The sequence below is a fragment of the Arabidopsis lyrata genome, assembly GCF_000004255.2.
Source record: "Arabidopsis lyrata subsp. lyrata unplaced genomic scaffold ARALYscaffold_7, whole genome shotgun sequence".
Classification (NCBI taxonomy): domain Eukaryota; kingdom Viridiplantae; phylum Streptophyta; class Magnoliopsida; order Brassicales; family Brassicaceae; genus Arabidopsis; species Arabidopsis lyrata.
In genome coordinates, this window is record NW_003302549.1 from 10,412,987 (window position 1) to 10,436,949 (window position 23,963).

The following is a 23,963-nucleotide window of genomic DNA, read 5'->3' on the forward strand; positions in this document are numbered from 1 at the left end:
TCAGTAGACTCTAGAGTAAATAAAATATGATGTATGATTAAAAAAAAAAAAAAAAAAAAAATGATGTATGATTGTACAAATATTTGTTTGTTGGTGACTGTATTTCTCATAAAACAAGATTAAATCTACATTAATCAATACTGTGTCTAAAAGAAACCAAATAGTGATTCGAATTAAAGGAAGATAAATGCCTTGAATTGTAAAAAAAAACTTTCAAACTTACCATACTTTAGCAGAAAAAATCTGAAAATATCACAAACTTTAGATTAGGGACTACAAATTTTTAGTTAGAGTTAGTAAATCATGTAGTTTTCATTTATAAGCTTTAGGCACTCTTCATATACCTAAAACTTATACTAGTATTTTTGTAAATTTGGGAAAATGATAATTGTAATTTTTTACTATCACATGTGAAAATTGCTCTTAAAAGAATTTCTGATTTTTTCAAAATACTTCACTTATGAAAGAAGTAATGAATTAGTATATTAGAATATTAGTTTCCTTTCAGCTTAAGAGAAGTTGCAGATTCTCCTTAATATGTTAAGTTAAACATCTATACCCTAACTTTTCTAAATGTGGATAGCATGTAACTTTTTTCTTTTTGTATGTAATAAGAAAAGAAAAGTTTTGCTTGTGTAGTAAACAATTCCAAAAGACACTGTTACCTGCATATATTCCGGAAAAAATGGGGGCATATATGTTACTCTGAAATACTAATAAGGGTCAAAAAATCTTGGAAGAATATAATAATTTATACTTGGCGTTATTGTTTCGACAGAATATAATATAAACTTAATTGTTGTTTTGTTGTTTTACAAAATCAGGATAGGCTTGACGTGGAAGTTATCGGAGATGGACTTGTATAAATAAGTGCATCAATCAACGAAGGATAACAAAACAAAACAATAACTAGAAAAAAAAAAAAAAAAAACTATCATCAGTGAAGAAAACTAATCTGATTAGCCACTCTAAACAATTAAGGTTCTTCTTATTCATCTCTCTCTATTTCATTTTAATTGTCTGGGACACAATTTATTTAAAATTTAAAATTTGCATTGTTATTTGGTAAATGTCATATATTGCATGGATATATAGTGTGGAGCTCTCTGATTAAATTGATCAAATTGGGAAAATAAAACCCTAAATTATATTCGTTCATCAAAATAAAGTTACTATCGTAACAAAGATCTCTTCAAGAAAACTCTAATCAAAGGTTTTAAAATTTCCTCTATTTTTTTCTTTTCTTTTCTAGAGATGGACAACAAGCAAGAGAAGCAAGATCAAATAGGCAGAGACGAGATTCTCAAGAAGATAAGGGATTCATTGGGACAAGACGGTGTACCTTCAAAAACTGTCCTCGTTGGTGAAGCTGGTATAGGGAAGACATGGCTTGCAAAACAAGTTGCTCAAGAAAAGTCTTCTAGTTACAATGTCCTCTGGTTACATCTAAACAAAAGGATTGAAGACGAAAAGTCGCTTTACGAGAATCTAGCTGCTCAGTTGTCGATAATTTACGAGTTTGAAGAAGGCGAAGAACCTGAGGAGTTTGATTATTCATTGGAGAGCTTGAAAGAGAAGATTACAGACTGGATGATCAAAAACAAGAAGGATAATCTTCTGTTGATTTTGGATGATGAAGGAAGTATGACAACTGAAAAACATGTAATGGAAGAGATATATCTTCAAGAGTTTTCGACACCCGGTACCAAAAAGATAAATCTCCAAGATTTTCTTAAGGGATACTCGACTGTGAAGACTCTAGTCACAAGAAGAGATGAACGAGAGGAGAAAGAATCGACAACGATCAAAGTCGGTCCGCTTACAGAAAAGGAGTCACTGAAATTACTCCACGATGCCGAGGGCTTACTTGCATCAGCATCATTTACCACTGAAGATTGGTCGGTTCTGCTGCAGAGACTTTGCGATAACGGAGAGATCAAAGAATCTTCTTTGATGTCTTGCATTTTGAGCAAGAGCAAGGGCTTACCAGCTGCGATCGTTGTCTTAGTCAAGTCTTTAAAAAGCATCAAGTCGTTGTCTGCGAAGCAGAGGAAGATCTTTGAAGAACTGATTCTATCATCCAAGTCATTAGATGCAGCTGCTGCTTCCAAGAACGCTAAAGATTGCAGCCGCTACAATCCTGTCTACAATCCTGTCTACAATCCTGTCTTGCGATTATGCTACGAGCTGTTAAAGCCTGACGAGACTGTCAAACGTCCGGTCATTGCTTGCTTTTGGCATATCCTGGACTTCTACAAGTACTCTGGATGCGCTTACTACCGCGACCTAATCGTGCATTGGATGCTTGAAGGGTATTTTGATCCGGTGAAGTCGGTTGAGAAAGCTTACCAGGAAGGACATTCCATTTTAATGGACTTTATGGACAGAGGAATCTTGAAGATACAAGAAGACAACATGGTAGTTCCAGAGTTTTCTATGAACAACCTATTAGATCTTCAAGATTGTGGATTCTTTGGAAGATCTTCTCTTGGATTTGACAGAGTTTACGGTGGAGACAAGAGAAAGGGGCTTGGAAAAATCATCTTGATCGACGATATGATACAGACAATTCAATCGAAGAAGAAGAATATCACGACGATTATCGCTAGCGGAAATCGTTTACGCAGAGAGGTTCCTGGGAAGTTCTTTGAGAGACCAGAGATGCAAGATCTTGAAGTTGTTGTCCTCTTTGAGCCAACGTTCCACGAACTTGTTCAGTCTTTATCTAAGCTAAAGAAACTCCGAGTACTCGTGATCAGAGACTGCGATCTAATCGATAACATCGATAAGCTCACGGGTCTTGAAGGCCTACATGTTCTTGAAGTCTCTGGTGCTAGTTCTCTAGTTAACATCCCTGATGATTTCTTCAAGAACATGACTCAGCTTCAAAGTATTAACCTTTCGGGACTAGCAATCAAATCTTCGCCTTCTACAATCGAAAATCTAAGCATGCTCCGTTGCTTCATCCTAAGACACTGCTCTGAGCTACAAGATCTGCCTAATTTCAATGTGGAAACAAAAAAACTGGAAGTTATCGACATTCACGGAGCTCGGAAACTTGAGTCTTACTTCGATAGAGTTAAAGATTGGAAGGACTATAAAGGAAAGAACAAGAACTTCGCTCATCTTCAGCAGCTCGAACACTTAGACTTCTCGGAGACTAAAATCATCCGTCTACCGATATTTCATACTAACGATTTCAGGACTATGCCAATCTTGACCCGGCTCTTACTGCGAAACTGTACAAGGCTTAAGAGATTGCCACAGCTTAGGCATTTGACTAAACTTCAGGTTCTTGATGCATGTGGTGCTACAAGCTTAGTGGAGATGCTTGAAGTGTGTTTAGAGGAGAAGGAAGAGCTTAGGATCCTTGATATTTCAAAGACAAGTCTTCCCGAGTTAGCCGACACGATCGCTGATGTTGTCCATCTCAATAAGCTTCTAATAAGGAACTGCTCCCAGATTGAAGAGCTTCCAAGCATTGAGAAACTTACACACCTTGAGGTTTTCGACGTTTCTGGTTGCAATAAGTTGAAGAAGATCGATGGATCCTTTGGGAAGATGTCTTACCTCCACGAAGTGAATATTTCAGAAACGAATCTTGCTGAGCTACCTGACAAAATCTCAGAGCTATCTAACCTCAAGGAGCTCATCATAAGAAACTGTACCAAGCTAAAAGCTCTTCCAAATCTTGAGAAGCTAACACATCTTGAGATCTTCGATGTTTCGGGCAGCACCGAGTTGGAAACAATCGAGGGATCATTCGAGAATCTGTCATGCCTCCACAAAGTGAATCTTTCGGGAACTAATCTCTGTGAGTTACCTAACAAAATCTCCGAGCTATCTAACCTTGAAGAGCTCATCGTAAGAAACTGTACCAAGCTAAAGGCTCTTCCAAATCTTGAGAAGCTAACACATCTAGAGATCTTCGATGTTTCGGGATGCACCGATCTGGATAAAATCGAGGGATCATTCGAGAATATGTCTTACCTTCGCGAGGTTAATCTCTCTGGGACGAATCTGAAAACGTTTCCAGAGTTGCCAAAACAGAGCATCCTCTGTTCTTCAAAACGTATTGTGCTCGCGGATTCGAGTTGTTTAGAGCGAGACCAGTGGAGCCAAATAAAGGAGTGTTTAAAAATGAAGTCAGAGGGCTCTAGCTTCTCTAATGTAGCAGAGAAAACCCGCGAGAAACTTCTTTATCACGGAAATAGATACAGAGTTCTTGATCCTGAAGTTCCTTTGAATATCGATATCGTTGACATCAAAAGAGCCACTGATCTTAAAACAGAGTCTTTCGCCAATGCAGAGTATGTCTCTATAGCAGAGAATGGATCGAAAAGCGTATCCTCGATCTTCGACGAGTGTCAGATGAGATCGGTAAAAGGTTGCTGGGTAGAGAGGTGCAAGAACATGGATGTTCTCTTCGTATCAGATGAACAACAAGAGAAAGAGAAATCATCATCATTATCATCCTTGGAGAATCTTTGGATCTCAAATCTTCCATTACTAACAAGCTTATGCAGTAGCAAAGGAGGATTCATCTTCAAGAACCTAAAGAAGCTAAGCGTAGATTGTTGTCCAAGGATCACATCGCTCTTCCCTGAGATTCCTGATAACCTTGAGATTCTTCGTGTGAAGTTCTGTGATAAGTTGGAGAGATTGTTTGAAGTAGAAGCAGGAGAATTATCGAAGCTTCGTAAGCTTCAACTTCTTGATTTGCCTGTCTTATCGGTGCTTGGAGCTAATTTCCGGAATCTGGAGAAATGCACAATTGAGAAATGTCCGAAATTGAAAGCTAGACAAGATGAAGTAACAAGGAGGACTACAGATGAAATTTCAGAGGATCATCAGCCTCACAACAAGTAAGTGAAGTAATAACTAAAAAAAATCGAAACTATTTTGTTTTGTTTTCACACTCTCTGTTGTTTCTTCATGTGCAGGACTATTGGGCCTGAAACCCAAACTCCTACTCAGCCCACAAAAGATACAGACACAACAGTTTAACATCATCTCATCTCTCTGTGTTCTTCTTCTTCACACGACGTAGAAATAAAATTTCCGCTGATTTTATGTTATCTCACCGTAAATGTCTAAATAATGATCAAAGTCTTCAACTTTGACAGAGCCTTGTGTTGTACGAAACTTTAAAAAATGTGAACTTTGTGTTGTGTTGTTGTGTTTTTTGTGTTGTGTTTGTGCTAAACTCTTAAAATAAAGAATAAATGAATGTTATTTTATTTTTAGTCTTCTCCAAGTTTTGGTCTTGCGATCGTGAAACTTACGCAGAGAAAGATCAGAATCGAAGAGAACATTGACATATAAAAGAGTCACCTTCGCGAGCTCGTGTCTCTCTCCGATAAAGCAATGAGTCTATTTGGGCTTGGAAGGTGAATTACTGATTCCTCTGCGTTTTCTAAGAGGTTTCGGGATTGTTTGTTATTTAGATCTTTCTTTCGACTGGCTCATGGTTTTTCATTATCTTGATTTATATGGATTGCTGAGTAAAGATTGTGATTCACTGTTACATACCCTTTTGTACGAATTGTTGATTCTGGAGTCTGTTTCATACACATACATATTAGGGTTCTATCAATGATTATACCAATTGGTGTAAACTTTTTCTTTTGTATTTGGAGCTATAAGTTTCAAGAAGCTTATTTGGAAAAAATTTCTATTCTGCAGAACTTGATGGAACTAATGTTAACTTACTACCATTGTCAATGTGTCATGATGCTTCTTGTCAAAATCTTGTTCAAGTTAATGTAGAATTTTCTTATCTTTCCATTGTATGTGTTCATTGATTAGAAATCAAAAGACTTTCCGTCCTAAAAAGAGTGCACCATCAGGAACCAAGGTTTGTAGATTCTTATTTGACTTGTTTCTTTATACCAATGATTCATGTTTTTGTATCCTTATAACTTATAAGTGTTCCTTGCTTCTCCCTTTGGATCGTTTTAGGGAGCACAGCTTCGAAAGCATATAGATGCAACTTTAGGTAGTGGGAATCTTAGAGAAGCCGTAAAACTTCCTCCGGGAGAGGATTTAAACGAATGGCTTGCCGTTAACAGTGAGCTTATAACTTACACCACCACTCTTTTTTAATCTCATGGTTTCCCTATGCATTTTAGTATAACAATACTATCTTCTGATTATGCTTTTGTTTTTCTTCAGCCGTGGATTTCTTTAATCAGGTGAATCTGTTATTTGGTACACTTACCGAGTTTTGTACCCCGGAGAACTGTTCTACAATGACTGCTGGTCCCAAGTATATATATATCTCTTTTTCATTCTATAAGCAATTTTGGTGCTCATGCTTGAATTAGTAAAGATTCTTGATCACTGTTTTCTCTAAAGATCTTGAATACAAAAAACTTTGAAACTGCTGGAGCGATATGAGCATATGTAAACTGGAAATGTATTTGGCTGCAACGTTTCAGGTACGAATACAGATGGGCAGATGGTGTACAGATCAAGAAGCCTATCGAGGTTTCAGCTCCAAAGTATGTTGAATACCTAATGGATTGGATCGAGACACAACTCGATGATGAGACCATATTTCCTCAAAAACTTGGTAAAAGTAACCTTACATTGGCATATATATCTTTGATGATTATGGATTAAAAGACATTGGTCTTAAAAATGTGATATTCTTGGTGCAGCTTTTCCTCCAAACTTCAAGGAAGTGGTGAAGACAATCTTTAAAAGATTGTTCCGAGTTTACGCACACATTTACCATTCCCATTTCCAGAAAATCGTTAGTCTCAAAGAGGAAGCTCATCTCAACACTTGCTTCAAACACTTCATCCTCTTCACTCATGTATCTATAAACTCTCTTTGACTCATCAATAAATCTCCATTCTAGTCTTTAATCAGTCACTGGGTTTGTTGATTTTTGCTTATTGTTGGTTTGGTTTATTTTTGCAGGAGTTTGTTCTCATTGACAAGAAAGAACTCGCTCCTCTTCAAGAACTCATAGAATCTATCATTGCACCTTACTAAACGAAACAAAACCCAAATCCTCTGTCCAATTACAAAACTTTTTTTCTTATTCATGGTAATAAGTTTTTAACTTTTAACACCAACTGTAAATTGCTGTTTCTTGGATTTATTTGAATGGTTTCAATCTAATATTCCACGAGAAATACATATTTGGTCACTGCATAATTGTTATGAAGGTTATTGATTAGTAATTTTCATATTAATTTTGAGTTTGGCTTTTCTTGAAAGAAAAAAATTACAACTTTTTCTTTTTGTATGTTTTCGTAAATGTTGTGTTGTACTGGTGTCTTACTTAAAAACTAAGAATATAGACGTCAGCCAATAATCGTGGTCCACGTGTATGTGGTCAACACGTCAGCCTAACCGTCGTTTTCTTTTTGTTGATACTCGTCGTTTTCTTCTCTGCCTAACCGACTAAAGATCGCCGTCAGCGACCTTCTCAATGGATTGCTTCGTCAGCTAACGACAAAATACAAAATGTGAGTTTTTGAACTGATTTGGCATGACTTTAATTAATTTAAATTATTAATGACTCCTCTCAATTAAATTAAATTAATGTTATAAATCACATATTGGATGGACTCCATAACCGTGGGCCTAATCCATATCCTAGAAGGCCCATGTCCATGTTCTTGAAGATTCTCCTTATGACGGCCTATATTGTACTTAGTGGGCTTTTGGGCTTTAGGGTTTACTAGCCCAATGGGGATTTGTCTCCCCTCATCATGTATATATATGTATCGAAACCTCATTCATTAATTAATAGAACAACAAGTTTTATAACACGTTATCAGCACGACTTGCTCTTAACGAAAACCCTAAAACCCTAACCCTAAAAATCGCGACACTGTTCATCGCCGACACTGTTCATCGCGGCACAGTTCATCGCCGACACTGTTCATCGCGACACTGTTCATCGCGACACTGTTCATCGCGACACTGTTCATCGCGGTACTGTTCATCGTGGTACTGTTTGTGGTTCGTTGCAGCAGCGTGAGTTACCGAGGTCTTTAGCTCCCGGTTCTAGTCCATACAACCCCATAAGGTGAAAGATAACATCAAAACCCTAAATTCTAAATCACGTTTGGTTGAGGTTGTTTTGTTAGATTGATTGTTTATTTGTTTGATTTCATGCATAAGTTGTTAGAAACCCTAAAACTAAAATCGCATGAACCCTAGAAAAACTTAGAAAAGATAATCCTAAAAGAAAATATTAAAATCCTAAAATCTTAGGGATAATAGGAAATCTTAACAACCCTAAATCCTAAATAAAATAGGAAATCTTAAAATCTAAAATCATAAGTGAAATAGGAAAATTAAGCCTAAAATAAAGAGGAAAGTAAATCCTAAAAGGAAAAGGAAAAGTTAATCCTAATCAAAAGAGGAAATCTAATCCTAAGCAAAAGAGGAAAGTCAAATCCTTAAGTAAATCGATTCATGGTTCGGTCTCAAATACCGCATGACACTAACGATTACATGATTTTGACTCAAAACTTTTCCTTGTAGATGTTGAATTACAACTTGTACTTTACTGCCCTAAATCTCTTAGGAGATAATTATTTTAAAATGGGCAATGGATACTAACATTATCCTAAAGTCAAAAGGACTTGGTGAATGTATCTAATAAGGCAAGAATGCCAAGAGAGAAAGATAGATACAAGGCAATATTAGCCACCATCTTATTGAGAGTCTCATAATCCAGGACTACAAGTCCGTGGATGAGTCTATTGCTTGAGGAGCAAAATAATGACTTACAGATAAAAACAGTGAATTACAACCTCATAGATTAACCCCATTACCTAATGCCAATAAGGCCGCAGAGGATAAGAAAGAATCCAAAGAATCTAACCACGTCTAAAGTGATAGACCACACGGCCGTGACCGTGGTGGATGGAAAAGACGTGGTTGTGGCCACTATAACTCATCCGGCCGTGGGAACCACTATAACCGTGGATGTAGACCCAATTCCGGCCGTGGTCGAGGGCGAGGACGATGTGGTATTTCCAAACCACAACACTCGACCAAATGAGTATGCCATAGATGTGGTATTGAAAGGACGTGGTTGTGGCCACTATAACTCATCCGGCCGTGGGAACCACTTTAACCGTGGATGTAGACCCAATTCCGGCCGTGGTCGAGGGCGAGGACGATGTGGTATTTCCAAACCACAACACTCGACCAAATGAGTATGCCATAGATATGGAATGGGAAACAATTGGGCTAAGATATGTAGGACTTCCAAACATCGTTGTGACCTCTATCAAGAGAGTGTAAAAGGGAAGAATCCTCAAGCCCATTTGGTATATAAAGATGGTGAACATGATCAAGATGATCTAATAGAATATGAAACTTCTGATTGCATAAAAGAATCAAGTTGATAAATTTTACTTCGACATCAAAACCTCTATGTTTTTCTTTGCATTTTATGTGTTCATTGATTGTTATTTGCTTGAATTTATTTTATATTATTTTATGTTTAGAACATGATTCTTGTCCATATAAGAAATGGCCAAGGACAAGAACATAATTGTGGTGGATAGTGGAGCCACACAAAAGATAAGAGATATTTTCCTAAATCTCATAATGAAAAATGCCAATATTAGCACTTAGCGGGTATAGCAAATCTTATTGAGGGCTACGGCCAAGCCCTTATATTCACCCAGCTCGAAGAGGAGCTTATTAAGTTTCAAAGATATAAGATTGAATGGTTTCCATATTGAAACAAAGGGTGAAGGGAACAAATAGATCACCCAAGGACATAAGAAAGTCCTAGAGACTATACCCGCATTATCCACTGGTCTCTACTATGCTAAAATCGATATGATCGAAGCTAATATGGCAATGAACAAAGAGTTCATCGAGAAATTCACTTTATGGCATGACCGGCTTGGCCATCCGGATCATAGTATGATGCGTAAGCTTATGATAAATTCAAAGGGGCACACCCTAAAAGAGAAAAGAGTTATCCCTAAGAATCTCACGTGTGAAGCATGTTCACAAGGGAAACTCATTATAAGGCCATCACCGGCTAAGGTAAATAAAGAGACCTTAAAATTTCTGGAAAGGATACAAGGAGATATATGTATGGTCATCATTGATGCATCGACAAGATGGTCGCATGTTTGTCTCCTATCTACTAGAAACCAAGTGTTTGCTAGGTTATTGGCCTAGATAATAAGACTGCGAGCCCACTTTCCAGATTTTCCGCTTAAGACTATACGTCTAGACAATGCCGGTGAATTCACGTCCCAAGCGTTTAATGACTACTGTATGTCCATGGGGGTAAGTGTGGAACATCCCGTAGCACATGTACATACACAGAATGGATTAGCGGAATCCTTCATTAAACGAATTCAATTGATAGCTCGACCATTACTCATGAGGTCGAAGCTTCCTGTAGCCGCTTGGGGACACGCTGTTTTACATGCATCAGAGCTTATACGCATAAGGCCATCTAGTGAAAATAGATATTCACCATCCCAATTACTCATGGGTCATGAGCCAGACATATCCCATCTAAAGACTTTCGGGTGTGCCATATATGTACCGATTGCTCCACCCCATAGAACAAAGATGGGACCTCAAAGGAGGATGGGAATATATGTTGGATTTGATTCTCCCACCATTATTAAGTATCTAGAGCCAACTACGGGTGATCTATTTAAGGCTAGATACGCGGATTGTCATTTTAATGAATCCGAGTTTCCTACTTTAGGTGGAGAGATGAACAAGCTGGGTAAAGCAATAAAAGAAATATAATGGAATCAAACATCCTTAAATTGGCAAGATCCTCGGACTCTGGCATGAGAATCAGAGGTCCATAAGATTATACATTTGAAAAGCTAGCTAATCAATTGCCAGATTCCTTTGCTGACCCAAAGAAAGTTACAAAAACGTACATACCAGCTTGTAATGCACCAGTACGTATTGATATCCAAAAGGGAATCAATGAAATTGCTACCAAGTCTAACACACGAAAGAAACGTGGTAGACCAATAGGTTCCAAAGATAAAAATCCTCGAAAATCAAAGAAAGGTGCAGTAGGAAACGAGGTGAAGGAAACCATAGACATGGCCGTGGCAGACCCTAAGGAACCGAATAGAGAGATTTGGGACGCCAATCCTCATGGTCCTGAAGGGATAGATAATAATGAGATCTCAATAAATTATATCATGTCTGGAATAAAATGGAACCGCAAAGATGTCGACATCGATGAAATATTTGCATATAAGGTAGCACTTGAAATGAATGAGGATCATGAACCCACGTCTATATTAGAGTGCACTCAAAGATCAGATTGGCTAAAATGGAAAGAAGCCATAAACGTGGAGTTAAGTTCAGGGATAAAACCAGTAGGACACAAGTGGGTCTTTGTGAGAAAGAGAAATGAGAATAATAAAGCGTGAGATATAAGGCACGGCTTATAGCACAAGGATTCTCACAAAGACCGGGGATAGATTATGAAGAAACATACTCCCCTGTGGTGGATGCTAAGACATTTAAATTTTGCTAAGTCTGGCTATATAAAGAAAAAGACTTGATTTGCGGCTAATGGATGTAATGCCTGCATATTTATATAAGTCCACTGGATAATATATATGAGATTACCAGAGGGTATTGAGCTCAAAGATAAAGATAAGAAAGGGTCTCGGGACCAATACTGCATAAGGCTGAACAAATCACTTTATGGACTGAAACGAAGTGGACGCATGTGGTACAATAGATTATGTGAGTACCTAGTCAGAGAAGGTTATAAGAATGATCCCATCAGTCCATGTATCTTCATAAAGAAATTTGCAAACAAAGGGTTTGTGATAATAGCAGTATATGTGGATGATTTGAACATCCTTGGAACCTCTGGGGAAATCGCCCAAACAGTCGAATATCTAAAGAAAGAATTCGAGATGAAAGACCTAGGCAAGACAAAATTCTGTTTGGGATTGCAACTTGAGTACGTGAATAATGGAATCCTTGTGCATCAAAAGGCATATACTGAAAAAGTACTCAAGAGATTCAATATGGACCAGGCCCACCCATTGAGCAGCCCAATGGTGGTGAGAAGCCTCAGATTGGATAGTGATCCATTCGGTCCAAAGAAGGATGAGGAAGAAGTTCTCGATCCTGAAGTGCCATACCTTAGTGCCATAGGAGCGTTAATGTACTTGGCTAGCCACACTAGACCAGACATATGTTTTGCCGTGAACCTCCTTTGTCTAAATTTAGTTCATGATCAACCCAAAGGCACTAGAAAGGTTTGAAGGAAGGTTTGGTTAAATTTTAAATTCTATTCTTCCTATGTTTGTTTATTTGGGTTTTATTCTATACTGATCTAACCAAAGAAGGTCTAGTTTGCTTTGGTTTAGTTTGTTTTGCTAATGCAGGTAAGATCAGATTATGGCATGGTCAATAAATAGGAACTACGTGTGGCTTGATCCCTTCCAAGGGTACGTAGGCAGCCTTCTTCAAGGCGCAGCTACTACAACATCAAAGACCATCATATGAGGAGACAACACAGCCTGTATCGCTTAGCTCAAGGACGGCTACATCAAGGGAGATCGGACGAAGCACATTCTAACAAAGTTTTTCTTCACGCATGACTTGCAAAGGGATAGAGAAGTTCGAGTGGTACAAGTTCGGTCCAGCGACAACTCAGCCGATCTCTTCACCAAGGCATTACCAACATCGACATTGAAGAAGCTCACGCATCAAATTGGAATGCGGAGACTTAAGGACTTACAAGGATGACCAAATCAGGGGGAGTAATACGTGCTGTACTCTTTTTCCTTAACCATGGTTTTGTCCCAATGGGTTTTCCTGGTAAGGTTTTAATGAAGCAGCATCCCCAAGCGTATTACTGAGATCCTTTGGCATCTACACGGTTATGTCATCCAAGGGGGAGTGTTATAAATCACATATTGGATGGACTCCATAACCGTGGGCCTAATCCATATCCTAGAAGGCCCATGTCCATGTTCTTGAAGATTCTCCTTATGACGGCCTATATTGTACTTAGTGGGCTTTTGGGCTTTAGGGTTTACTAGCCCAATGGGAATTTGTCTCTCCTCATCATGTATATATATGTATCGAAACCTCATTCATTAATTAATAGAACAACAAGTTTTATAACAATTAAAACATTATTCATCATTTATGTTTGTTTAACTGACAAAACTTACGTATTTGGCGTGATTAGTTATTTTTAATTTATTTATTTATTTTGAGTATAGATATTTCTCTATCTATACTGTTGTTTTTTTTCTAATTTAATTTATAACTTTGGATTTTTTTCTTTTTTTTTCTGTCAAAGTTGAATTGCTTTTCTCTTGTTTTTCGTCGAAGTGGAAAATTTGATTTTATTTTTTCAGAATTTTGAAAATCTGTGAGCTCATAAATCTTCGCTAATCGCAGGAGAGGAAACTGCGAAAATTCCAACACCAGATTCCGGCGCCGATGAACAATCAGGTCGTTTAGTAAAATCGATGAATCTCCCGCGGAAATAATTAGATTCGATTTCGATTCTTAAAGTTTCGATTTCCGTGGGGAAGTTTCGTGCCCCTTTGATTTTGTTTCGTTCGTCTCCGTTGTAATTTCTTGGGACGGCAACAATGTCTAAGGTAGTGTACGAAGGATGGATGGTTAGGTATGGAAGGAGGAAGATCGGACGATCGTATATTCATATGAGGTATTTTGTGTTGGAGCCTCGTCTTTTGGCGTATTATAAGAAGAAACCTCAGGATTATCAGGTGACTTTAGCGAATTTTGTTCTGTCTGCTGCAATTTGTATTTCCTTTGTTATGAGCTGGACTGCTGGAGATAGTATGAGTTTTAAGGTTTTTTTCTTCTTGAATGGTGAGAGGGTTTAGCTAAAAGATGTATTTTTTGAATGTTATTATAGGTTCCTATCAAGACCATGTTAATTGATGGTAACTGCAGAGTTGAGGATCGAGGCTTGAAAACACATCATGGACATGTGAGTCTTGGTTTTACTTTTTCTATTACCATGTTGATACTTGAACTTGAAGTGCTTATAGATGTCTATGTGATGTGTTCCATTGAGTTTATCACTCTTTTTGACGAGATGTGTCTAAGATAGATTTCTTATAGACACGTACGCTTATCTCGTTCCCTTGCTTTTTGGAGGACGCTTATATTCTCTTCCCTGGCAAATATTTGAACTTTTAATAGCGGGTGAGAGAGGTGATGAGTAGGACAAGAAGACTCTCTAGGAAGTAAGAGTGCCGGCTAGGTATTCTTAGTTGTGAGGATTATTTTTCTGGGCTGAGTAACTCGGTAGAATTGTAGATTCAACTATATTTGGTTAGTATGTCTGCTCCTAGTCTCTTGAGGACCAAAACCAAGCATAATATAAACACTGATGTTACATATATGTTATTTATATATATGATGTTATGTACAATTATTAAATTAGAGGGATCAAACTGAAAGTTTGTTTAAGGGCAGCTTTGCACATCTGTTCCAATCTCTTTCTGCAAGAGAGAGATAATTTTTGTTGTGAATCAGTTGATAGTTTCCCATGACACGTTATTTGCTCTTTTCATATCTTTGACTGTTATATCACTTATGCCTATACAATCTCTTTTGGGCTCGTTGGCTCCACTTTGCAGATGGTTTACGTGTTGTCTGTCTATAACAAGAAAGAAAAGAGTCATAGAATTACGGTATGTTATCTTTACTTTAAGAATAGCTAACATTGGATTTATCGTGCTACTTGGCAATTTCATGCTTTTGGGTTAGTTAATGTGGAGTATGTTTCTTGCTAGATGGCAGCGTTCAACATCCAGGAAGCACTAATGTGGAAGGAAAAAATTGAGTCTGTTATAGACCAGGTTAGCCATCTGCCTGCCAAAGTGCCAATACCTGAATTACAAAAGCTTCCTCCCCTTTCACTGTTTAAACATTTGTAGATTAGTAGTTTATCTGATTACCTAACTATGTTTTGCACTGGTGCAGCATCAAGAGTCCCAAGTTCCAAATGGTCAGCAGTATGTTTCCTTTGAATATAAGTCTGGAATGGATACTGGAAGGACTGCTTCATCTTCAGACCATGAAAGCCAGTAAGTGCCTATTTAAAAGATTTCTCTATTACTTCTTCCACGTTGAATCAGTTTCCCAGCAACTCAATGGCTAAAGTTTTTTACTTATAGGATCTCCTGACTCAATCAGAACAAATTATATTCTATTTCCATTGTTCATAAACTTGATCTCCTTTTAATGGGATGACCATCCACATTGTTCAAATTAAGTGGTTTGTGGCGGCAATTTATGATTAGAAAATAAACTTGAAAAAATGTCATTCTATTAGATAAGAAATATAGGAAGTAAACTACCAACCCTGATCCGTGTTTGGATTTTTCCCGAATCGGCTGCCTCAGTCATTCTAAGACTATCACAATTTACAAAGGCCAGAAGAGGCTAACAAAATGCTGCATTTAGAGAGTACCCATCATATATCATTCTTTTTGATGTTTGTCACTATGTCGTTTATCTTTTGACTTCGATATAATGATATTGATATACTTATGCAAAACAATATTTGCAATTTCCTTCAGATTTAGTGCGCCAGAGGATGAAGAGGACTCTCGACGTAGCTTAATGAGGAGGACAACTATTGGAAATGGTTATTTTCGAATTCTCTTATTTGTGTTCTATCTGGTACTGCGATCCTGGCTGATCATAACCTCAAAAAAACTTGCAGGTCCTCCAGAATCTGTGCTTGACTGGACCAAAGAATTTGATGCAGAGTTGGCGAACCAGAATTCCAACAACCAAGCATTTTCCAGAAAACACTGGCGTCTCCTTCAGTGCCAAAATGGTTAGTGGTTTTACAGGGTTTCTAGAACATGCTGCTATTTCTGAAATGCAATTTAGTATACTATTTTCCCTCAATAAACTACAACAATTATGAGATTATAATTGGAACATGTGGATTCCAGTGCCTTCATTAGCTATCTGCTCTAGGAACCGGATGATGGTTTATAATGAAAAATCAATACAATCTTCTATCTTTATGGGTTTCGTCATTGCCATCGCTTCCTGATTAATTGATAGGCCCAAATTCTAAAATGGAACTCTTAAATGTTTTTACTTTCATTTTTTAATTGTTTTTGAGTGAATTTTTCAAGTTTTCATTGGCTCAAGGCTCTTAATCTTTTATTTAGGGACATATTTATTTGATTATTGCTTTTTAAAAGTTAGCCATAATCAGCTTTTGTTTTGACACACATTTGGCAGGTCTTCGGATTTTTGAAGAGCTTCTTGAAGTTGATTACCTTGTACGGAAATGTCGAATACCTTATCATTTTTATGGCATGATTTCCCTTTGATTACATAGTAACTTTATATAAAGAAGAACCATCATTTAAGTGCTACATGTGCAGCCAAGGAGCTGTAGCAGGGCAATGAAGGCTGTTGGTGTAGTGGAGGCAACATGTGAGGACATATTCGAGCTTCTGATGAGCATGGATGGCACTCGTTATGAGTAGGTGCTTCTCTACCTTCTTTTGTTTTTGACTCATTTCCTGACTGTAGGAGATGGCTTGTACAGTGTTCCTTTCTCTTCATTTTGATGCAGTTAGACACTATTATTTGGAAAATTTTAATTATATATTTTCTTGAAGTTTATGCATTTTAATGTCGGGTCTATGTCTTTCTGTTTCTTTCCCTGAGAAACAATGTCGGTTGCCCAAAGTTTTAAAGTATGTTTCCAGAAGTGTTTTATTTTAGTGTTTATATCTGAAGTTATCTGTGTTCCTGTTTGATGCAGGTGGGACTGCAGCTTTCAGTATGGTAGCTTAGTGGAAGAGGTCGATGGTCACACAGCAGTGCTCTATCACAGACTTCTGCTCGACTGGTTTCCAATGTAAGGTTGCACCTGAAAAAATATTGTCCACATAGTCAAGCTGACAAATTTGATGATTAAACCTTATTACTACAGCATTAGGAAAATAGACTTTGTTGCCCTCAAGGGCTGTAGATTCGATGCAAAGGTGTCTTTATTTCATTGTCTACCATAATACGATGCTGTATAAGACTGGTGACAGAAAAACAGTTCAGGGTTATTATTATTGGTTTCATTTGTGATCTTCCTGTTTCCAGTTTGAATATTGTTTTACTGTTTCCACTAGCTCTATTTTATCCTGATTATTACATCAAATGGTTCAGGATTGTGTGGCCTCGCGACCTGTGTTATGTCCGATATTGGCGCCGTAATGATGATGGGAGTTATGGTATCTTTCTGGCCTCTTAACTCATTTAGAATCTGCTGGAAAGGTAGTTTTATAAAACTTGTTGGTTATTTATCTCGCTCTTTCTGTGAAGTTGTGTTGTTCCGTTCTAGGGAGCATGAGAATTGTGGTCCACAACCTGGATGTGTTCGGGCTCATCTTGAGAGTACGTTTAGAAAACTAACTGGTGTTAAGCGCTTGATAAAAAAATTCTACCCTTTGATGTACTACTATCTAACCTCAGCTGTTTTTGTTCGCTTAGGTGGAGGATATAATATTTCCCCACTAAAGCCTCGGAATGGGAGGCCTAGAACACAAGTGCAACATCTAATACAAATTGATCTAAAAGGGTGGGGTGCAGGCTATCTTCCAGCATTTCAACAACATTGTCTTCTTCAAATGCTGAATAGTGTTGCTGGTAAGTGCTTTCATGCTTCCTTTCCACTGGTTTCCTTAGGTCCTTGCAGAAAAGTAATTTCATTGCCTACTTAATATCATCCATCTTAATTCTTGTTGCTGCTCTCATCACAGGTTTGCGGGAATGGTTTTCACAGACAGATGAGAGAGGTGTTCCTACTCGGATCCCTGTCATGGTTAATATGGCATCATCTTCCTTGAGCTTGACTAAGAGTGGGAAGTCTCTGCATAAGTCTGCCTTTTCTCTTGATCAAACAAATTCTGTTAACAGAAACTCTGTGCTTATGGATGAAGACTCGGATGATGATGATGAATTTCAGATTGCTGAATCAGAACAAGAGGTTTGAATATCAAGCATTTTTATTTTAAAATCTTAAGCAGCATCTTGAAATGAATCGTCATTCTTGTGTACTATTTCAGCCTGAAACAAGTAAAACAGAGACCGATGTCAAGAGACCAGGTGAGCACCCTATCATTAAGTGTGAAAATGCTATTTGAGCCAATTAGGATATCTAATAGCAATGATTTTTTGTGCGATTTGACACTTCAGAAGAAGAACCTGCTCACAACATTGATCTGTCATGCTTCTCGGGTAACCTAAAGCGCAATGAAAATGAAAACGCTCGTAACTGCTGGAGGACTTCTGACGGGAACAACTTCAAAGTTCGGGGCAAGAATTTCAGTGTAGAGAAAAGAAAGGTTGGTACACTTTTCGTCTTATTAATAATTTAATATAGAATGGTTAGGTTCTTACATCCAACTAACTTTTGAATCTGTCCATTTAATACTATACGGAAGATACCTGCTGGGAAGCATCTTATGGATCTCGTTGCTGTTGATTGGTTCAAAGACAGTAAAAGAATAGATCATGTTGCTAGACGCAAAGGCTGTGCAGCACAAGTAAGATACACAAGCACCTTAATTTTAGTTACCTAAAGGAGAGAATTTTCCACTTAAAGCTTCAATATTCTTCTCCTGCTATTAATTAGCTTGTGGATGAATCGTAATCACTTAGAAAGATTATTGAGCCTTTTGATACACATGCTCAGGTTGCTGCAGAAAAAGGTCTATTCTCGATGGTGGTAAATGTTCAAGTAAGCTTTACCCATAAACTATTATTTAGTTCCGAATATTGTTTACAAACCACATAGTCATATGTATATAGGTTTAAAACCGGTATTTGTATAGGTTCCAGGATCAACTCACTACAGTATGGTGTTTTATTTCGTGATGAAAGAACTCGTACCTGGGTCCCTCTTGCAACGGTTTGTGGATGGTGATGATGAATTCCGAAATAGTAGGCTAAAGCTTATACCACTAGTTCCTAAGGTATGTTTATCTCTTGGTGATTGATTACTACTACAATTAAATGGAGATTCTATAGGAAGTCGATTTATCGTAGAACTAAATTCTATTCCAGGGCTCATGGATAGTACGGCAAAGCGTGGGAAGCACTCCTTGTCTCCTTGGGAAAGCAGTGGACTGCAACTACATTCGTGGCCCGACATACTTAGAAGTGAGCAGACCCATCAGTGTAGTTTATGAACGCCTCTAGAACCAAAAATTAACTCAAAATAATTTATCTTGTTGATGTAGATTGACGTAGATATTGGTTCATCAACCGTTGCAAATGGAGTTCTCGGCCTCGTCATTGGCGTAATCACGTCTCTGGTTGTGGAAATGGCTTTCCTTGTACAGGTAATTTATCGATAAACTGACCCATAACATTTGGTTTTGCTCGGGTAACTGGGGTTGCTGTTTATGCATACAATTCATGTTTGGTTTTACAGGCAAATACAGCGGAAGAACAGCCAGAGAGGCTTATCGGCGCAGTTCGGGTTTCGCATATCGAGCTCTCTTCGGCTATAGTTCCGAATCTGGAATCAGAATAAACCCTTGATAAATTACCATCAAACTTCATATATAAGTTCTGTCACATTTAAGTGTATGGTGGTTCTTTGGAATATTCACTGCTTCAATTCTTTATCTTGGGTCTACTTTTCTTTTTCCATATGCCTTTGTTTTCAATGCATCTTTTTCATTATTTTGTAATGTCAAAATTATAGTGAAAAATAGTTTCCTATGTATCTATTTACTTCTCGTCAATATTGTAATGCGTTGCTTTTATCATGCATGATACCTGAGTCATTAAAGTCGACATGACAAATTAGTAGCCGAATGTCTTTTCACTTTCCAGAGTTTGATATTTCTTTAACTAAGTTCTCAAAATATCCAATTCATATAACACGTTATTTTAAAATCATTGGTTACCAAACTTGCATCAATGAATCTTTAAACGCCAGAAAACTCGTGGTCCATGAAACCAAACATTGAAGACAAATCGTTTGCTTTCTAAGTACTGTCTGCCTGGCACTATTTTATGCTAAACGAGATATATTATCTTCCATTTCACGAAATTCATCGTTTTGTTTTTGTTTGATCGGAAAAGAATGCTTTGCAACAAAGGGAAAATAACGAATGGTTCTAAGACAATGTCTTAAATTAGATATGGGATCAAAATTAAGGCCTATCTAAGTTATCATAATGTGTATCAAAAATATAACTTCTTGTATACATAGAACATATGTACAAGTTGTTCTTCATCATCCTTTATTCGTAAATCATCATCAATTTGCTTGCAATATCGGGACATGAGTAAATCCTTGCAACTCATTGTCACCGTTCTATGTATTTTCACCATCCTCGTTCTAGGTTTGTGTTTATTATAATCGGCATTATATATTATAGTAATCATCCCAAATAAATTGATTGTGAATAACATTTTAGTTTTCTACAATAAAAAAGTTTGTTAATTACGTGAATTTTGATTCAAAATTAGATATCGAGATTGAGATTCTATATTATATTAGATATCAAGATTCGTTGAATTTAAAACATCTATCATCGTTCGAGATTATCCACTTTCCCATGTAAGCTCTCAAGATCGAGTTTGGATGGCTCACGAGGTTATCTTATTTGAACAAGCTTAGTCAAACATGGTGTTTTTTTATGTAAAAAAGAAGATGTATCATCAAAACAGTTTTTTTCTTCCATTTTATAATAAGAACTGAGATTTTATGTAATAGGGGAGATAGGGATGGCAAAGGGACAGCCACTGGAGAAAAGGTGTGATGAGATCCTAACACGGGGAGAATGTGAACTTGACATATGTGCCTTTGCATGTGCACTCAAGAGACATGGCAAGGGTGGTTGCATTGAAGAAGCCCACGATCCTCGCCCCAATTGCGTTTGCAATTATACTTGCTAACGCTCTTAATATTTGTACTTCAATATTAATGAAAACCCTTAAATCATATATATATATATATATATATATATATATATGTTATGGTAAGAATAATCTTTAAAAGAAAAAAAAAAAAAGAATAATCTTTTAATGAAACTTTGTTTTATTGTGTGCTAGACATTTTCGCATTCTCCGTTTATGTTTTCACAACACGTTTTAGGTCAAGATTCCCGATTATCTGCAGTAATTGGAATCAAAATTAGTATGTTTAACGGTTTGGACATACATTGTTGGGAACATCTGATCCTAAACCAGATTGGGAGACTACGAACACTTGCGATTTCATCTCTTATCTCTTAATTCATCTGACCTTCAAGATAACCATCTATGACATTTGTAGGGAACAAAATGAGAGGCACCATAATCATACTTACTGGTCGGATATTTTGGATTGCATGTCTTCGCTTTTCTTTCAAAACCTTGTACATGAACTCTTTTTTATAAGTCAATAAATTTAACATTCCAACAAAAATTTAGTTCAATCTTTGAATACCACGTATATATACACACCCTACAATATATGTTTGATTGTTTTCTTTTCAATTTTCATCACTACAGATAAAAGCGTTTATTTTCTTCTATTTAGTTAGCACAATGGAACTAAATACAAAATAAAATGTAAATGTTCCGCCCTACCATTTACGATAAATACCTATGCCTCTAAATATCTTGCTTCCATTTGCATAGCAAAAATATAGTAATATTTAGAAGAATATATTTCTACTATTAATTATATAATCATATTTAGAATATATATATATATATATATATATATTTCTTCTTTATTTTATTTTTTACTTTTTCTATTAAACAAGATATATAATCTTCTGTCTTACAAAACTTCTTCAGATTTTTCTTTGTTTAATTGGAAAAGAATGCTTTGCAATGAAGGGAAAATATCTGGTGGTTTTAAGACAATGTCTTAAATTAGATACAGGATCAAGCCTTTCTAAGTTATCATAATGTGTATCAATATAACTTCTTATATACATACGTACAACGGTACAAGTTGTTCGGCATTTATTTTATTCGTAAAACATCATCAATTCGCTTGGAGTACGTAACCCAACATGAGTAAATCCTTGCAACTTTCTGTCACCGTTCTATGCATCTTCACCATCCTCGTTCTAGGTTTGTATTTATTATATATTTTCTTTTTGCTATAAATATAATAATATTATAATAATCATCGAAAATAAAATAGTTGTTAATAACATGTTAGTTTTCTACAATAAAAATTAAGTTTGTTTATGAGTCATAATTTTTTTTTTTTTTTTTTTTGACAGCGTTTATGAGTCATAATTAGATATCGAGATTCTATATTATATTATATTATATTATATCGAAATTCTTTTATGTCAATTTTATGAATTAAAGATGACATTACAAGCTATATCGATGCAGAAACATTTTTTGGAGAATTTGAGGTAATTGACAAATTACTGTTTGGAAAATAACAAAAGAAAATTTGTTGTGGTATTTTGAGCATTGGCGGACCCAGTAAAGAGAGAGGGTGGGCAACTGACCTGGTAAAATAATGATATAAATTTTTTTATGTGTAAGAAACCAGAAAAAAAAAAGCAGTTGAGTTGGTATTTGTGTGTCCATAACCTCCCTATCCTGAGTTCAAGTCCCTGTCTTGACATAATAGGTTTAATTTTTTTTTTTTTTTTTTAATGGCCTGGATAAAAACAATTCCTGGGTCCGCCACTGATTTTGAGATATTCGTATTTAAATTAAACTGAGTTATGTTTTGTCTTTTTGTTCTATTTGATTTTAGTTACACTTTGTTGAAATATAAGAAAATGGAACTAAGTAATCATATTTTTTTCCTATTAACGGCTAACAGAATTGCTTTATGGACCAGTTTTTTTTTTTTTTGGTACGATTTATGTTTGAGAAATTATATGATTTGGTACCCCTAATGCCTCTCTAAATTGGTATAAAATTCTCATGTTTCATATACTACCATTTCTGTTATCAAAGTTGTTCATGGAAGAAACTGAAATATTTTTATATGTTTGAACTATTACTGTAATAGGGGAGATAAGGATGGCAAAGGGCCAACCATTGGGGAAGATGGAAAATTGTTATGAGATCCTAAAATGGGGAGAATGTGTACCCAAAAACTGTGCCTTTTCATGTACACTCAAGAGACATGGCAAGGGTGATTGCATTCGAGCCTACGATGATAATCGCCCCGGTTGCATCTGCTATTATACTTGCTGACGCTCTTAATATTTGTATTTCACCAATGAAAATCCTCAAATCATATTTATAGATAAGAACAAATAAAACGCTGCTTTATCGTGTGCTAGACATTTTAGCATTCTCCGTTTATGTTTTCATAACGCGTTTTAATTAGAAATCCGGTACGTTTTGATATAACAGAATCGATAAAGTCGGTTTTATACGGGTTTAATTAGAGTACATCTTTACTACTAACTAAGAAGTCTTTTTTTTTTGTGTGGAAAGAACTAAGAAGTCATATCTGCAAAAAATTAGAATTAAAACATAACCCTGATTCCGTGTTCTTACTAACCTTTCAAGTTTTTTTTTTTTGAAGTTTTATAAATTAACCTATGATTTCATCTTTTTACCAAAAAAAAAAAAGTAGATTGGGAGACTACTAACACGATTTCATCTTTTATCTCTTAATTCGTCTGACCTTCGAGATAAACAGGATCCCAAATATGATTGCATGTCTTCGATTTTTACTCCAAACTTTGTACATTTTTTGTTGGTCAATAAATTTAACATTTCAAAAAACAAAAAAAAGTTCAAGAAAAGAAAAACACTCATACGCCCTACAATATTTTATTTTTGTTATAAACCACATGTTGGATGGACTCCATAACCGTGGACCTTATGCATATTCTAGAAGGCCCATGTCCATGTCCTAGAAGGCCCATGCCCATGTTCTTGAAGATTCTCCTTATGACGGCCTATATTGTACTTAGTGGGCTTTTGGGCTTTAGGGTTTACTAGCCCAA

At 36.5% G+C, this 23,963-nt stretch overlaps 5 protein-coding genes across 6 annotated transcripts; all 5 read left to right on the forward strand.

The window, feature by feature from the left end:
* The first annotated feature begins 877 nt into the window (after positions 1 to 877).
* LOC110226642 (putative disease resistance protein At4g19050) lies at positions 878 to 5,175 on the forward strand. Its single transcript, XM_021018862.1, has 3 exons — positions 878 to 981; positions 1,253 to 4,865; positions 4,944 to 5,175. The coding sequence occupies exons 2-3, from the start codon at positions 1,255 to 1,257 to the stop codon at positions 5,005 to 5,007; spliced, it is 3,675 nt and encodes a 1,224-aa protein (XP_020874521.1). The 5' UTR covers positions 878 to 981; positions 1,253 to 1,254; the 3' UTR covers positions 5,008 to 5,175.
* An 88-nt stretch (positions 5,176 to 5,263) lies between these two features.
* LOC9304030 (MOB kinase activator-like 1B) lies at positions 5,264 to 7,159 on the forward strand. Its single transcript, XM_021018884.1, has 7 exons — positions 5,264 to 5,390; positions 5,809 to 5,857; positions 5,962 to 6,070; positions 6,175 to 6,268; positions 6,441 to 6,574; positions 6,663 to 6,820; positions 6,928 to 7,159. Exons 1-7 carry the CDS (start codon positions 5,368 to 5,370, stop codon positions 7,000 to 7,002), a joined length of 642 nt encoding a protein of 213 aa, XP_020874543.1. The 5' UTR covers positions 5,264 to 5,367; the 3' UTR covers positions 7,003 to 7,159.
* A 6,073-nt stretch (positions 7,160 to 13,232) lies between these two features.
* LOC9304031 (protein ENHANCED DISEASE RESISTANCE 2) lies at positions 13,233 to 19,816 on the forward strand. 2 transcript variants are annotated; one of them, XM_021018865.1, is made up of 22 exons: positions 13,233 to 13,745; positions 13,898 to 13,972; positions 14,628 to 14,681; positions 14,784 to 14,849; positions 14,974 to 15,077; positions 15,573 to 15,640; positions 15,719 to 15,835; positions 16,255 to 16,295; positions 16,401 to 16,501; positions 16,787 to 16,882; positions 17,185 to 17,249; positions 17,341 to 17,412; positions 17,509 to 17,664; positions 17,778 to 18,004; positions 18,084 to 18,123; positions 18,214 to 18,362; positions 18,462 to 18,563; positions 18,713 to 18,757; positions 18,852 to 18,992; positions 19,084 to 19,179; positions 19,260 to 19,361; positions 19,454 to 19,816. In XM_021018865.1, the coding sequence occupies exons 1-22, from the start codon at positions 13,608 to 13,610 to the stop codon at positions 19,553 to 19,555; spliced, it is 2,157 nt and encodes a 718-aa protein (XP_020874524.1). In that variant the 5' UTR covers positions 13,233 to 13,607; the 3' UTR covers positions 19,556 to 19,816. The 2 variants fall into 2 exon arrangements, with proteins under 2 accessions (XP_020874524.1, XP_020874525.1); XM_021018866.1 differs by lacking the exons at positions 13,233 to 13,745; positions 13,898 to 13,972 and having other exon boundaries at positions 14,635 to 14,681; positions 14,791 to 14,849.
* Positions 19,817 to 19,910: 94 nt separating this feature from the next.
* LOC9304032 (defensin-like protein 140) lies at positions 19,911 to 21,018 on the forward strand. Its single transcript, XM_002867914.2, has 2 exons — positions 19,911 to 20,375; positions 20,750 to 21,018. The coding sequence occupies exons 1-2, from the start codon at positions 20,315 to 20,317 to the stop codon at positions 20,929 to 20,931; spliced, it is 243 nt and encodes an 80-aa protein (XP_002867960.1). The 5' UTR covers positions 19,911 to 20,314; the 3' UTR covers positions 20,932 to 21,018.
* A 953-nt stretch (positions 21,019 to 21,971) lies between these two features.
* Positions 21,972 to 23,208, forward strand: LOC9304033 (putative defensin-like protein 139). Its single transcript, XM_002867915.2, is given in 2 exon segments — positions 21,972 to 22,101; positions 23,012 to 23,208. Coding segments are annotated over 2 exon segments (258 nt in total). The 5' UTR covers positions 21,972 to 22,040.
* Positions 23,209 to 23,963: the final 755 nt, after the last annotated feature.

Coding starts and splice junctions, on each gene's coding strand:
- LOC110226642 (XM_021018862.1), top strand. CDS start 1,255: ATGGACAACAAGCAAGAGAAGCAAGATCAAATAGGCAGAGACGAGATT. Junction 4,866..4,943: donor GATCATCAGCCTCACAACAA/GTAAGTGAAGTA, acceptor CTTCATGTGCAG/GACTATTGGGCCTGAAACCC.
- LOC9304030 (XM_021018884.1), top strand. CDS start 5,368: ATGAGTCTATTTGGGCTTGGAAG. Junction 5,858..5,961: donor GTGCACCATCAGGAACCAAG/GTTTGTAGATTC, acceptor GGATCGTTTTAG/GGAGCACAGCTTCGAAAGCA. Junction 6,821..6,927: donor ACTTCATCCTCTTCACTCAT/GTATCTATAAAC, acceptor TTATTTTTGCAG/GAGTTTGTTCTCATTGACAA.
- LOC9304031 (XM_021018865.1), top strand. CDS start 13,608: ATGTCTAAGGTAGTGTACGAAGGATGGATGGTTAGGTATGGAAGGAGG. Junction 18,363..18,461: donor TCAGTGTAGAGAAAAGAAAG/GTTGGTACACTT, acceptor ACTATACGGAAG/ATACCTGCTGGGAAGCATCT. Junction 18,993..19,083: donor TTATACCACTAGTTCCTAAG/GTATGTTTATCT, acceptor ATTCTATTCCAG/GGCTCATGGATAGTACGGCA.
- LOC9304032 (XM_002867914.2), top strand. CDS start 20,315: ATGAGTAAATCCTTGCAACTCATTGTCACCGTTCTATGTATTTTCACC. Junction 20,376..20,749: donor TTTCACCATCCTCGTTCTAG/GTTTGTGTTTAT, acceptor TTTATGTAATAG/GGGAGATAGGGATGGCAAAG.